This window comes from Amblyomma mixtum, chromosome 10 (assembly GCF_055824585.1).
Source record: "Amblyomma mixtum isolate Tamu chromosome 10, ASM5582458v1, whole genome shotgun sequence".
In the NCBI taxonomy this organism is placed as follows: domain Eukaryota; kingdom Metazoa; phylum Arthropoda; class Arachnida; order Ixodida; family Ixodidae; genus Amblyomma; species Amblyomma mixtum.
In genome coordinates this window covers 138,148,663-138,161,706 of record NC_143021.1, presented here as the reverse complement: position 1 = coordinate 138,161,706, position 13,044 = coordinate 138,148,663, and the positions used below count along the sequence as shown (strand labels likewise).

Sequence of the window (13,044 nt, the reverse complement as noted above, 5' to 3'; positions counted from 1 at the left end):
GATTGAATACGGCCTGTGTAAGAGATTATAACTAGGTTCAGGTAGAATACACATAAGTGGACTGAAGAAGGCAAAGAACTGTTCTCACGGCGGGATGGGAAACTGTGTAGACTATACGTACCTGAGATGCGATGCGACCAGCATTAAAAAAACTGGGTCTTGATGCGCAGTCCGCCTTTAAATCAACACTACTGACACTCGAACACATTTCGCAAACTCATTTTACGAAAACATTTCCGCACAGTCAGCACGAGGAACTTTATCTGCCACTCTGAATATAATGCTGCATTGAAATCTGAATATGATGCTGCATTTAAATTAGGTCTGCAAGCAAGGTCTGCTGCTATCGTATCCCAATCGCTTTTCACCAATATAAGGTCATTGCGCATATGTCTGAAGTGCGCAGTACCTTCGGTTTTTCTCAAGTACACTGGAAATATTTGTCAGAAAATACCTCTTCCCGTTCACGATGCAGACAGATACTACAGCAAGAGGCTCTTATCGGTGCCGACTCATGATAAAGCAGGCCACTATCGCAGTTCGAGCATGCCGACACAATCGCACCGGTGACTTTGCTGGCAGTCTTGCAATACGAAGAAACAGGAACGAAAGAACAGCAGAAGACGGACATTCGTCGTTCGACGCCAATAATGGCATGGAAGATTCTTCTTCTTGCCTGCGTTGCCTTTACCGGACCATCTCCGTCGACTTCGGGGCTTCGACATGGTGAGCTGGGTAGCACTTATTTTGTTTAGAGTTAGACGCCGCCTCTGGCTCAAATCATTTCAGCTCTTCTGAAAGAAAACAAAATATGAAGCGCGGTTCACAAGGAACTCATCTTGATTGAAAGAAAGGACACAGAACAATAATGAGCTCCCGTCCGCTCCTGAAATCGCAGGAATTAAAAGAACCACCAAAAGCACGGAGTAATATATTTTGATTTCAGGAGAAACCTCCAGCTGAAACAGTGGCGGTTATATATATTTTGTAAAATCAGCAGCCCTCTTGGGTGCGAAATGAGACTCAAACTCTAGTCGGTGCCTGGCGCAGGCTCGAGCATATCAGGAGTGTGTGAAATGAGCCTGTGGTCAGGAGTAGCATCCGAGGTGATGCAAAACGTAGCGTGCAATATAACTTGAAACAGCGCGCGTTTTGTCAAACATGGAGAGAAGACAAAAATAAATAAACAGCTAAATTATGCTATATCTATGCCGGAATTCTTTTAAGGCCCTGGTACCCAAGGCGAAGTTCTCCGTAACAGCCAGTGTATATGAGGAAAACTTCTTTTCGTACGCTCTCAAAGACTTAAGCTAGCCCGCTCAAGAGCGTATAAATCGACGCAGCCTCGCCAGCCAATACGGCTCCTCGCCTTCTCCGCAGATGATTTACTTGAGCACATTATATTCTCCATCCGTCCTCCTTTTCATGCCGAATATTACCGTAGTGATACGCAAATAAATCCAAATTTCTAAAGACACACTTCGCGATTAAAAACGCGAGGTTATTTAAAGTGCAAGAAAATACTTTGCGGATTAACAATCAGTTTTCATGTGTTGAAAGCGTACTTATTGCGGTTATCATGTTCAATCTCCCAAAGAAGCTGCAATCATTTTTTAACCACTTCGTGTTAAGAAGGAAGCTCAAGCATTATCTGATGAAGCATTCACATCAGATACATTGAAACACCCGTCTTGAATAGAAAATTCTCTGGGATTAATTGAGGCACAATCTGATATCACTTCCTGCAAAAGCAATACACCTATCTGTGCAATGGTTACCCCAAGCATTAGTACTTGTCGGAATGTTTATTTGTGAAGTATAGCCAACTTTAACTTAGAGAGTTGCCGAGCGATCGTTGTGGAAGTGGCCAGGCTACAAATGAACTTGATGTTGCCCTGACGTTGAAGCTTGACATTCGGTGTCACGAACGGCGACCAGAGTCAAAGAGAAGTTGTCATAGAAAAGCTGCCCACAATGCTTTCTCCGAATCCTGGTCCTCTTTCCTCATCTGGGCACAGTAAATCATTTAGATGAATAAATTTATCCCTTCATTTTTCGTAGTTGCATTTCTTCTCTCTCTCACTCACCACGTGCCGCGTTTTTTCTACAAATCTAGAGCGACCTTTGTCTTAGCCGAAGGCGTAATATTACGATAGTGACGTCGATTATATCGACGACCTTGGTCAGATCTCTGTGCAGTCTATAAGCAATATAGGTACTCGGTCATGACGTCAAATGTTCTGTACTTCAAGGTGCATATGTTGTTTACTTTTGAACGACATATTCGCCTTCAAGCAATGCACAACACATGTGGTGTAATCATCAGGACATGTTCGCGTGTCACGTAACACCCATGACAGTTAAACTTCAATTTCGAACCTTGACAGAACGCCGTTTTTTTATGATTGATCGTGCACATGTTTCGTGTATAGTACGCAGGACAGGAGTCCTGACAAGGGTTTCCTACCTCCAGGAAACCAACAGAGTTCTATTGTAGTTCGTGTGGCCCAGTCTGAGGCGTTTTTTTTTTGTCTGAAAAGTTATGCACTTAGTAAGCTAATTTTCAATTATTGGCTTGGCGAACTAAATGCCAATTCATAAGCTGTACAGTGTCGTGAAGGACAGTTAGCTACCTAAGTACCGCTTACGCAGGTTTAGTTATTGCCCTTAAAGGACCAGTGATCAGCTGCTGGGGTATATTTGTCAACCAGTGCACCCTTAAAGCCCGATTGGAGACAGCACCATAGAGAAAAACTTTTCTTCACAGAGACAGGTCTTAGAATGAAAAGCAGCACTGCTGTCTTTTAAGGCCGGTAAAGAACTATATTCTGTAAAAGGTACCCTCACAAGCTGTGTATGTACTATCATATGCGTGTTTTGGAGGTCCGCTAGGTGGCGCCGCCCTCGTTAGCTGGCTGCCTATCGTGCTCTGTTTTGACCTGCCCCTGGCCTGGTCCAGGGCCTTGCCCGCCCCTCGATTTGCTCTCCATCGCGTCAGGAAAGCTTCCGCAACACGTGGGCACCATTGGCATCACGGCCCGCAATCGTGCTGGCCCTCCAAGCGCCTCCAAAACTCAGAAGCGACACGGCGCCTCGCTAACCATAGCGCGCCACGCCTGCACCTCTGGCGTGCAGCGTCTGAGGGCTGTTGTACGATCGCTTTTGAGCGGATCCGCCAGGCAGGCGGACTGGCGGACCGCCCGACCAGACAATAGGCATCCGCCCCGTCCGGCGGGCGGAAGGAAATTTGGTCAACTTCAACTTTCGGGCGGATGAGCGGATCCGCCTGGCGACCGGATTGCAGCGATCGGCTGCTTTTTACGTGACGTCTGCCTCCGCTTCTGCCAGTGCAAGATGGCCGTCGGTCGACTGAACTGGGGATCGAGGCGTAGCTGGTGGCAGCTATGCCGCGAAGCATGTTATATTGGCCACATGTTGATAACACGAGTGTTCAGAGCGACTGTGAACTTCTCCGCGTGCAGCAGCGGCGAGCGACAGTTTCCCGAGTTGAATTCTGTGCGTCGATATTCTGTGATCATCGACGCTGATGGAGTTGACAGAGCGCCTCTTCAAACCTACGCAAGTCCTACGCGTTGGCGGTGTCACGAAGTGTTTATACGGAGCTGTTTGTGGTTGTTGCAAGCGTCCCCAATTCCAGCGAGGATCGTCACGCACAGCGGCGATTAACAGCTGCTCACGGTGAACTTCTGTGCGTGCATGAGTTGCCTAGCACTGTGACTAGTGTCCGCGTAGTGAAAGTGATTGCGATCGGAGCGAGTGCTTTTACTTCAAGGCAGTGAAATGTGCACCTGCGAGAACTCACTACGCACGCCGTGCTTTCCAAATGCTGAAATGAACGCGGCGTTGTGCAGCTAGTCGCATTCGTTGCGATGATTGCAGTGATCGCGACCGAAGCGTGCACATGACGTCGTTTCCGCTACGCATTCATTACCTTTTCGATCGCGAATTGTGCTGGCACTGTGCTTGAGAATTGCCCTGTGTGCGACGTGACACGAGCTTGGCTGCATAGCCGTCGGACTGTTTTCTGCGGCGACAACAGCGAAGTCGCCATCCATCTGCGCCTTGGTGCTCCATTCAATACATTTTGTGACGATCGGTGCTCGGGTTACGACTCACCGGAGGAACTGTGTAACCTGTGTGAAAACATCGGTGCAGTGCAAATGTATCTTCGGGAGCGTCATTTCTTTTTATTTCCTGACGGCTGTGCGCACATTTGCCTGCAATAAATAAATCGGCGTGATGAATGGGTGACTGAACACTTCCTCCAGCCTTTTCGGTTCAGGTTGTGACAACATGGTACTATGCGATCACAAACAAGAATCACTGCCGCATTTAAATCACGGCTGGTTGACAGTGTACAAATCTCTAATATGTGCCAACTCATAAGTCTGTTTTTCATGAACATTTCAATTGATATATCGCAGGAAAAAAATGTGTGGCAGCAGTTTATGCGATCAAAACTGTCCACCGAGCAAGTTGGGCATAACGAGTCTTGATGAAAGACGAAAAAAAAATTTTTGACAAAACCTTTGCCATTGCTTTTTTCTTTTTTTGCTTAGCAGTGTTAAGTCAATATTGACAAATGCCTGGCAGTATTAAGTTGAAGTGGGATGTTGGTTTCCACTGCAATAAGAAAAATTCAGTGGTCTTGAAGCACCTGATGGGCAATGACAGTGTCTGTTGTTGATTTTGCTCGCGGTCCCTTTCATTCAGGAGATCAGCAGTACGAAACTGGATGTGTTCACAATGCTATTGTTGCAGAGTTGCTTGCGAAATGGGCTTTATTGGTGTTAAGCAGTTGTTCAGCCGCACTTCCTGGGTCAGCCACAGCACTTTGTTTAACAAGACATTTTGAAGCCTTGAGAAAATGTCGTCGATGCACTTGCATATGTCTATCTGCTACCTTCATTTGCCCGTGACTACTTGCTGCAGACATGATTACTTGCAGAATGCAAAATAAGCCCCGTGCAACTGGTAAAGCTATGCTAGGAACAAAGACGACGGGAACAACACCACTGCACAGGGTAGCAATTCTTGCTCTGTCGTCGTCCCTTAGCACAGTTTCGACATGCCAACTTGCCTCCGGTGCATCCGACAGTTCTCTATGATCAAGTTCTGTGAAATTTACAGAAAGAAACAAGGGGGGAGGGGAGAAGGTTGCGTAGGCATTTCTAGTGCATGCTGTGCATGCAGCTTCCTGCCTTATCATAGCTTGGTCCCTCTGTGTTTCTTCTCCTTGATCATCCTATTTGTGGCATTGGCATGTGCTTCAAATCACCAAACACATTTCATACTCTTGCATCTGCTAGACCTATTGGCCAATTAGGTTGCTTCATCCAAATTGGCAAGCTTTTAGAAAACATTTCTGCAATAGCCAACCTTCTCTTGTTCTCCACGACATGCACCTTGTCAGCAACATCCCCCTATGATGCTTTTTTGATTTGCTTTAAAAAAGCCCTTATTTATGTAAGGCTTGTTTTCTCGTGCTTTAACTTGCATTCAATAGCTCTAACTGGGTCCAAGCTTAAACACCCAGTCGTCGGCAGATTTCCCTTGCCAATTCTTATGTATCTTGCCTTTTCCTGCAATCTCGGACGTCCTCCAGGGCACTCCTTTAGGCCTCAGCTTTTTATTACTTGCATTATTACCGCCCCTTCAGTGTTTTGTCACGTGCCTTCACTCACAGCTATATGGCGTCTGCCATATTGCAATCAAGACCAGCATTTCAGTTCTCTAAACAACATTTTACGTGCTCTGGATTGGCCTGTTTGCCAATGTTACTAAGAATGCAGTAATTTTTTTATTGTCACCATTACATTTTGCCAACTTATGAGGCCTTCCGATAAAGGTATATTCACTGTATACTGGTTCAAATACTCACCAAATAATCCTCATACACTCATCAACAACCTATGATGTTTACAACACGACGTGTCCTTAGTATCACCGTCTTCCAAGTTACTTGCGTTCAGATCCCCTGTGTGGCATTAACTTGGGTATTCTAATGGCACATGGCACAAATCTAACTTAACTACAATCCTGCAATGAGTTCAGACCTGAGCCGCTTGTTTTATTCTCTATTTTTGAAGCTCCAGTGTAATAGCAATAAAGGTGAATCTTCAAATTTCTGCATGTCGTGCAGAAACTGCAGTTTTTTTAACTGTTTATTGTCATGTAACCAACTAATCTGTTCCGACTCATGGTTCCTTCTGCACTAGTCGCCCAAGCAGTGTTGTGCCTCAGTTAGCTCATGCCACTCCATTTCAAGATTCTTTTTTGTTTTTGCCACAAAAGGCTCGAATGGCCTTCCAACTCACAGGGCTTACTAACCTCTTGACCTTTGAGCTAGTCACTGCAGAAATCCATGCAGTAAATGATGATGTTCATCCACTGAATTAGGTAAATCCTCCAAAGTGAAGATTTGTGATAAGGGAGTAATTACTCATTAGCGTTAACTCAAGTGAAGCCATAAGGCTACAAAGGAAACCTACAAAGCTTTCCTTTGCAGCGGTATGGCTGTACTTGGATGCTAATGGTTAATTAATTCTTATTAGTAAATTACAAACTCATCAAGTTCCTATTTGGCGTGTCATGTTAGCTCACCACTCAAGTATTGTCATTTAGTACTGTTTAGATATAATAAATGTAGAAATAAGTTGTTCTAATGAAATGTTTAGCCGCTTGCTCAGATTAGCAAACCAATACAATGCTATCTTATGCACAAGAACTTTCCTCACAATCTGTTTCAAGTAATATCACGGCATATTTACAGAATAGTTTTGTCGGACGGTATACAGTTGTACTTAGGCTAACTTACACGCTGCACAAGCTAGGTCTAGCCAGCTAAACTTGTGCACTAAAAAGCTAAGCATGCATTACTGTGCCTATCTGCGTCCGACTTTCCTTGGCGCTTCTCTTTTATCGTCTGTTCAGCTAAGCAAGACATCGACTTCATAACATGGCTGAGTGAGAATGCTGCAAATGCATACTCATGCATAGGACTTTTATATATTCAGGATAGTGTTAACAAAACTGCTGGCTCATCTTAAACACAGAAGCCATCAACTTCAAGTTGCAGTATACAGATGCCAGAAACGACATAAGGCAACACTGCTTCTCTGTTTTTCTTCGGCCTAACTTCATATTGCTCTTTTCCAAATTTCTGTTGGCTGTCAATGCCTCAGATAATTTCTTTCTTTGAAAGCAGACTGGTAATGATGTAAGTATATTTTGCTGAAGATGTTGATAGTCAGCAACGAATACATTCTAAAATTCAGCATATGTTAAGTGGTATGAACATCAGTTAACAGTTAGCAATGCTCACTTTTGCTTGCTACTTTGGGAACTGGTCATCGTTACATTCAGCCATTCTACATTTTACCGATCAGTGAAAATAACTTTAGACAATCCTTTAAGGCTGTATCAGATAACATATGCATATATACCCGTCAGATATTTAAACGGCTTATTTGCAGTTTCATTTTATTGCACGACATCATATCTCCCTTACTGGAAATCCAATTTTACAAATTCTGCTTGAGATGTTAGTGTTTGCTCGAAGCAACAAATAAAACGATAGACAGAAAGAAAGATAACCAGATAATATGGTTATCGTACCCTGTTTCCCTGACTATTCAAGTATTGTTTCTCAGCCTGATTTCCGCTAGGTGGCGCCGCCCTGGTTAGCTGGCTGCCTACCGCGCTCTGCTTTAACCCGCCCCTGGCCTGGTCCAGGGCCTCGCCCGCCCCTGGATTTACACTCCATCCCTTCAGGAAGGCCCCCGAAGCACGTGGAAACCATCGGCATCACGGCCCGCTGCCGAACTGGCCCTCCAAGCGTCTCCAAAACTGTGAAGTGGCGCGGCGCCTCGCTAAACCTAATGCGCCGCGCCTCCACCGCCGCAATGCAGCGTCTAACCAAGCCCCTGCAGCCCAGACCCACTGATGCCGCCACCGCGGGGCCTGTTCCAACCATGTCGACAGCTGTCTCTCAAACGGGTACGTTCAACGCCGCCCACGCAACCGAGCACATTCCTGCCGCACTGCACGCCTTGAGCGACGCTGGGAGCACCGGATCGACGGCCGCGGCGCAGCCGGCAGCGTTCGTCGTCGGCGCAGCGTCCACACCTAGCCAACTCCACGCTCTAAGGGACGCCAAGAGCTTCGGGGCCATAGACGCATCGCAGCCGGCTGCGTTCGTCGCCGCTGCTGGAGCCGCTGCACCTACTCCAGCCAAAGGTCCCACTGACACCAAGACTTCCAGCCCGGCACCCGCGTCGCACACTGAGAGTCCGGCTGAGGACTCAGACATGGACCTTACGACGTCCCCGGCAGACGACACTCCTTCCCAGGAAATCGGCTGGACCACCATCGGTGCCAACCATAAGCCTGCCACCGCAGCCCGACCCCGCGCCGAGCTCATCACAGTTGCCATCCAGCTTCCCCCTGGAACCCTCACCCCCAAGCTACCTCTCTACGACGTACTCGCCGCAGTCGCCTCCGCTGCGTAACTTTCCTCGAAGACCAGTGCCGACATCACCCTTCAGGCCAGGCCAGCCCAAAGCCTTGTGTTTATAAAGACTCATTCTCCTCTCACCGCCCACCTCCTACTCTCTGTCAGGCATCTTCAGCTTCATGGTAAGCCTGTCACCATCAAAACTTACACCCCCCATCCTCCCATCTCATGCCTCGGCGTCATCCATTACGTCGGGGGCCACTTCACTCCTGATGGCCTCATGCATGACCTGGAATCTTTCAAAAGAGATATTCTCGCGGCTCGCATGATGGGATCCACTCAATCAGTGCTCATAACGTTCGCTGGTACCGTCATCCCCCACTTTGTTTATTTCAAACGCGTTGCCTTCCGGTGCCGTCCTCATAAACTTAAGCCTCCCACCTGCACCCGTTGTCTCACTCTAGGCCATCGCGCCCACCAATGCCCCCAGCACAGCGTTCCGGCCAAGCGCCGTCGCTGTGCTGCTCCTCTACCCGCTGACCCTTCCGCTCATGTGTGTGCCCAGCCCTGGTGCGTTCATTGCCAGGTGAACACCCACCCCTCCCTCGACCCCACTTGCCCCTTCATCCTTGCTAAGCAACGCGAGTGTGCTAAAGCTGCATACCTCCGACGCCTAGCTTTGCGCCGGGCCACTCAACCCACCACCCCTTCCTCCTCCCCCGCCTCGTCCTCCTCCTCCTCTAATCATGAATCTCCATCATCTCCGATCACGTCACCACCAGGCTCCTACGCGGCCATAGTTAAAGGATCCTCGGTGCCAGCGTCCCTCTCTTCCACTACACCACCCTCTCCATCCTTGACTGACGAGAGCCGCTCCTTCGACCTCCGGCTCGCAATGCTGGAACGCCAGCAGCGAGAGCAGCAGCGCATTTCCCACGATCTACAACAGCAGATACATGCCTTGACTCAAACCCTCCAGACAACCACCTCCTCTCTTACCTCCCAGCTTAGCAAGCTAAATGAGCACCTTGCCTCGTTCACCACTCCTTCCTCCAGCGCCGAGGTAGCCCCTTTGGCTGACCTTGTAGAAACCACCACACAGGCACATCACACTCGCTTGGTTCAGCTACAAACTTCGGTTCTCCAGATCCTTACCACCCTCCAAGCACAATCAAAGCAATTGGAATCCTTCGAATCTATGCTCCAATCCGTCCATGAGTCACTGCCCCCGGCAAAAAAGAAGTAACGCGTACCATCGCGTTCCTCTCCACTATCATAATGGCGTTTGGCGAGGACCTCGAGATTGTGCAGTGGAACTGCCGAAATCTTTGCCACAATAAGACCCCCCTCCACCAGTATCTCCTCACCCGCCCCTCCCAACCTCACTTTCTCCTTCTCCAGGAGACCCGGACGGCCCGGAATATCCCAGGCTACCGCGCCTACCATGCCACTACGGCCACACCACTTGCGTCTATTTATGTACGCAGTGACGTGCTCGTGGAGCAAATTGACATCCCCTCCACCCTCCTTAAATATTTAGTTCGTGTGGTTTATTACCACCCTTCTTCCCGCAACTCACTCGTACTTTTGTCTTTTTACAACCCCCCTGTCACTTCCTCTTTGTTCTCTGCTCTGGGCAAATTCCTTCACTCTCTTTCTTCTACCTCCCATCTCCTCTTTGGTGGTGACTTTAATGCTCCTCACACACTCTGGGGCTACCCACAAACCCTCAAACCCGGCCGCCTCCTCCATTGTCTGGCCCAGGAATGCCACCTCACCCTTCTTAATACTCCTGGCTCTCCTACTCGAGCGGGCAATGCCTCACAACGCCCTACGACACCCGACCTCACTTTCTCTCGGGGTTCACTTTCCCTTCACTGGCAGGTGACAGCCGAAACTCTTCTAAGTGACCACTTTCTCATCCATATCACCACCTCTCTCTCCCACATCCCTCGCTGTCATCCGATTATTCACACTGACTGGCATGCTTTTCGCACTAATCTCGCCTCCGACTCCTTTCAATCCTACGACGACTGGACGTCGAGCATCTCTGCAGCGCTCACGTGCAGTAGCCGTCGCGTTCGCTCTCGTTACCCAATCCAAGACCCAGATCCTCACCTTCTCCGTTTATGGCGTCGCCGTAAACGTCTTCAACGCTCCTTTCGCTCCCAACCACACAATGCCCAACTTTCCACCCGGATCACTGCTTTGCGGGCCGAGATCGTCGCCCACTGCGCCTCCCTCGAGCACTCTCGTTGGAGTGCTCTTTGTGATGGCCTTGATTCTGCATTGCATTTGCGATCCGCATGGTCTCTCTTTAAATCCCTCCTTGGCACTAAGCCTGCCCTTGCTCCCACTATAGCTAAAGCCCTCCCTCAGGGGACTCCCTCCGAAGTTTTTGATCAACTCGCCTCTCTCTAACTCCCGCCCCCTCTGGCACCCTCCTACCCGGTGTACTCGGGTGGACCTAACCCCGATCTGGACCAATGCTTCACTCTCCGGGAGCTCGAATCTACTCTCGCTGCTAATTCTACACGCTCGGCTCCCGGTGAGGATGCCATTACATACACCACACTTCGCAACCTTCCTGACTGCGACAAATATTTCCTCCTTCAAACCTACAATGAGGCCTGGGAGAGCGGCTGCTTGCCGAGCTCCTGGACATCCTCCCTTATTTCCATGATTCCAAAACCGGGCAAACCTCCCTCTCTCTCTAACCTCCGCCCAATCTCCCTGACGTCGTGCGTTGGTAAGACCCTTGAGAGAATGGCTCTGACTCGCCTCTCTGATTTTCTTGATGCACGGGAGTTCTTCCCCCATTCTCTCATTGGCTTCCGACGCCGCGTCTGTGCACAGGCCATGTTTCTGATTCTCCAGCAAACGTTCCTGTCCCCTACACCTACTCAAATTTACGCACTTGTGACCGTCGATGTTCGCAAGGCCTTTGACGGTGTTTGCCACGATCACATCCTTTCTCAACTCGCCTCTTTGGATTGTGGCTCCCGCGTGTACTCCTATATCCGCTCATTCCTCTCTAAACGTGTGGCTCGCTTTCGAGTAAATACCCACTTGTCTAACCCACACCACCTCACCCGTGGCACTCCTCAAGGTGCTGTTCTCTCTCCAACCCTTTTCAATCTCGCTATGGCCCCTCTCGCCTCCCAGCTAGCTGAAATTCCCGACCTGCTTCATATATTTTACGCCGATGACATCACTCTCTGGTGTTCATCTGGCTCTCCCAGTCACGTACAGGACACCCTGCAACGTGGCCTAGATCTCATCGACTCCTTTCTCACCACCGCTGGTCTCTCTCCTGCTCCTGAGAAATCTGAGCTTCTCCTTCTCAACCATTCCTCTTACCAGCGCTCACACAACCACTTCGTCTCTCTCCACCTTTCTGGCTGTCCCATTCCTGTCGTCACACAGTGCAAAGTTCTTGGCTTCCCTTTGCATGCGGCTAAGAATGTGCAGTCCCTTCACCGCGCTGTCACCACCTGCCACTCTGTAACTCACCTCCTGCGGCGCGTGGTCACTCGACGCTCAGGTCTCCACGAGGCTCACGCGTGCCGAGTTGCCCACGCGCTGGCCCTCAACAAGGTCTTGTACTTTGCACCCTACGCTTCCTTCACTCAGACTCAACTTAACGCTCTCGAGACTGCCCTTGTGGGCCTCTACAAGGCAGCTCTCAACCTCCCTATCACTACCTCTACCACTAAGCTCTTTGCCACAGGCCTCTTCCATCCTCTTCGTTCTCTTCTCAGTCTCCATCGTGACTCGCAGCTTGCCCGGCTTTCCCTTACCCGTCAGGGTCAGTCGTTATTGACTCAAGCGGGTATCTCGCCCATTCCAATCTCCCCGTTTACCTCTCCTATTCCCACCCCCGCCCCCAATCTTCGTATCCTTCCCCTCCCGACCAACATGTCCCCCGTCCTGCACGCCGGACGTCGTCATGCGGCCGCACAGCACCATTCCCCTCTCTTTGATACCCAGGGTGTAGCTTACACGGATGCCTCCTTCGTGGCTCCTCGAGGTTCCTGCGGCTACGCCCTGTACCATCCACACCTCCCTGCTCCTGGAACCCACACCAGCGGGCCGTATCTACACCCTCCAGACGCATTGTCCCTCGAGGTCCTCGCCATTGCGCATTCCCTCCAGTCATTTTCCCTCCTTCCCTCTCTCCAAGAGTACACAGTCTATTCGGACTCACAAGCCGCTATACACCACATACAGAAACGCACTCTGACCCCTTCTCTCCAACAGGAGGTCGAACGAGCGGTCTCCGCACTGCAGCCTTCCATCGTTTTCCTCCGCTGGGTCCCTGGGCATTCAGGGATTGACGGCAATGAGCTGGCCCATCAGCTCGCCCGCGACACACTTTTCCGGGCACCGTTGATCCCCTGGCCCAAGCCCTCGGAGGACGGTGGGAGACTCACCCTTCGCCGCACCATAAAAGAGGTCTACCTTGAGCTCCGCCTCGACAAACGCCTTTACCCTCCCCCTCATCCATCACTCACGGTGCCGGAGTCTCGCCTTCTTCGGCACATTCAGATGAATGCAGTTATCTCCCC

General features: G+C 49.7%; 1 protein-coding gene across 1 annotated transcript in view; it reads left to right on the top strand.

The window, feature by feature from the left end:
* Positions 1-562: 562 nt before the first annotated feature.
* Positions 563-13,044, top strand: part of LOC149327070 (uncharacterized) — a 31,048-nt gene continuing 18,566 nt past the window's right edge. The window contains exon 1 of the mRNA XM_089565027.1: positions 563-726. Within this exon, the coding sequence (XP_089421153.1) occupies positions 651-726 (76 nt within the window). The 5' untranslated portion in view covers positions 563-650. The remainder of the gene's footprint in view (positions 727-13,044) is intronic.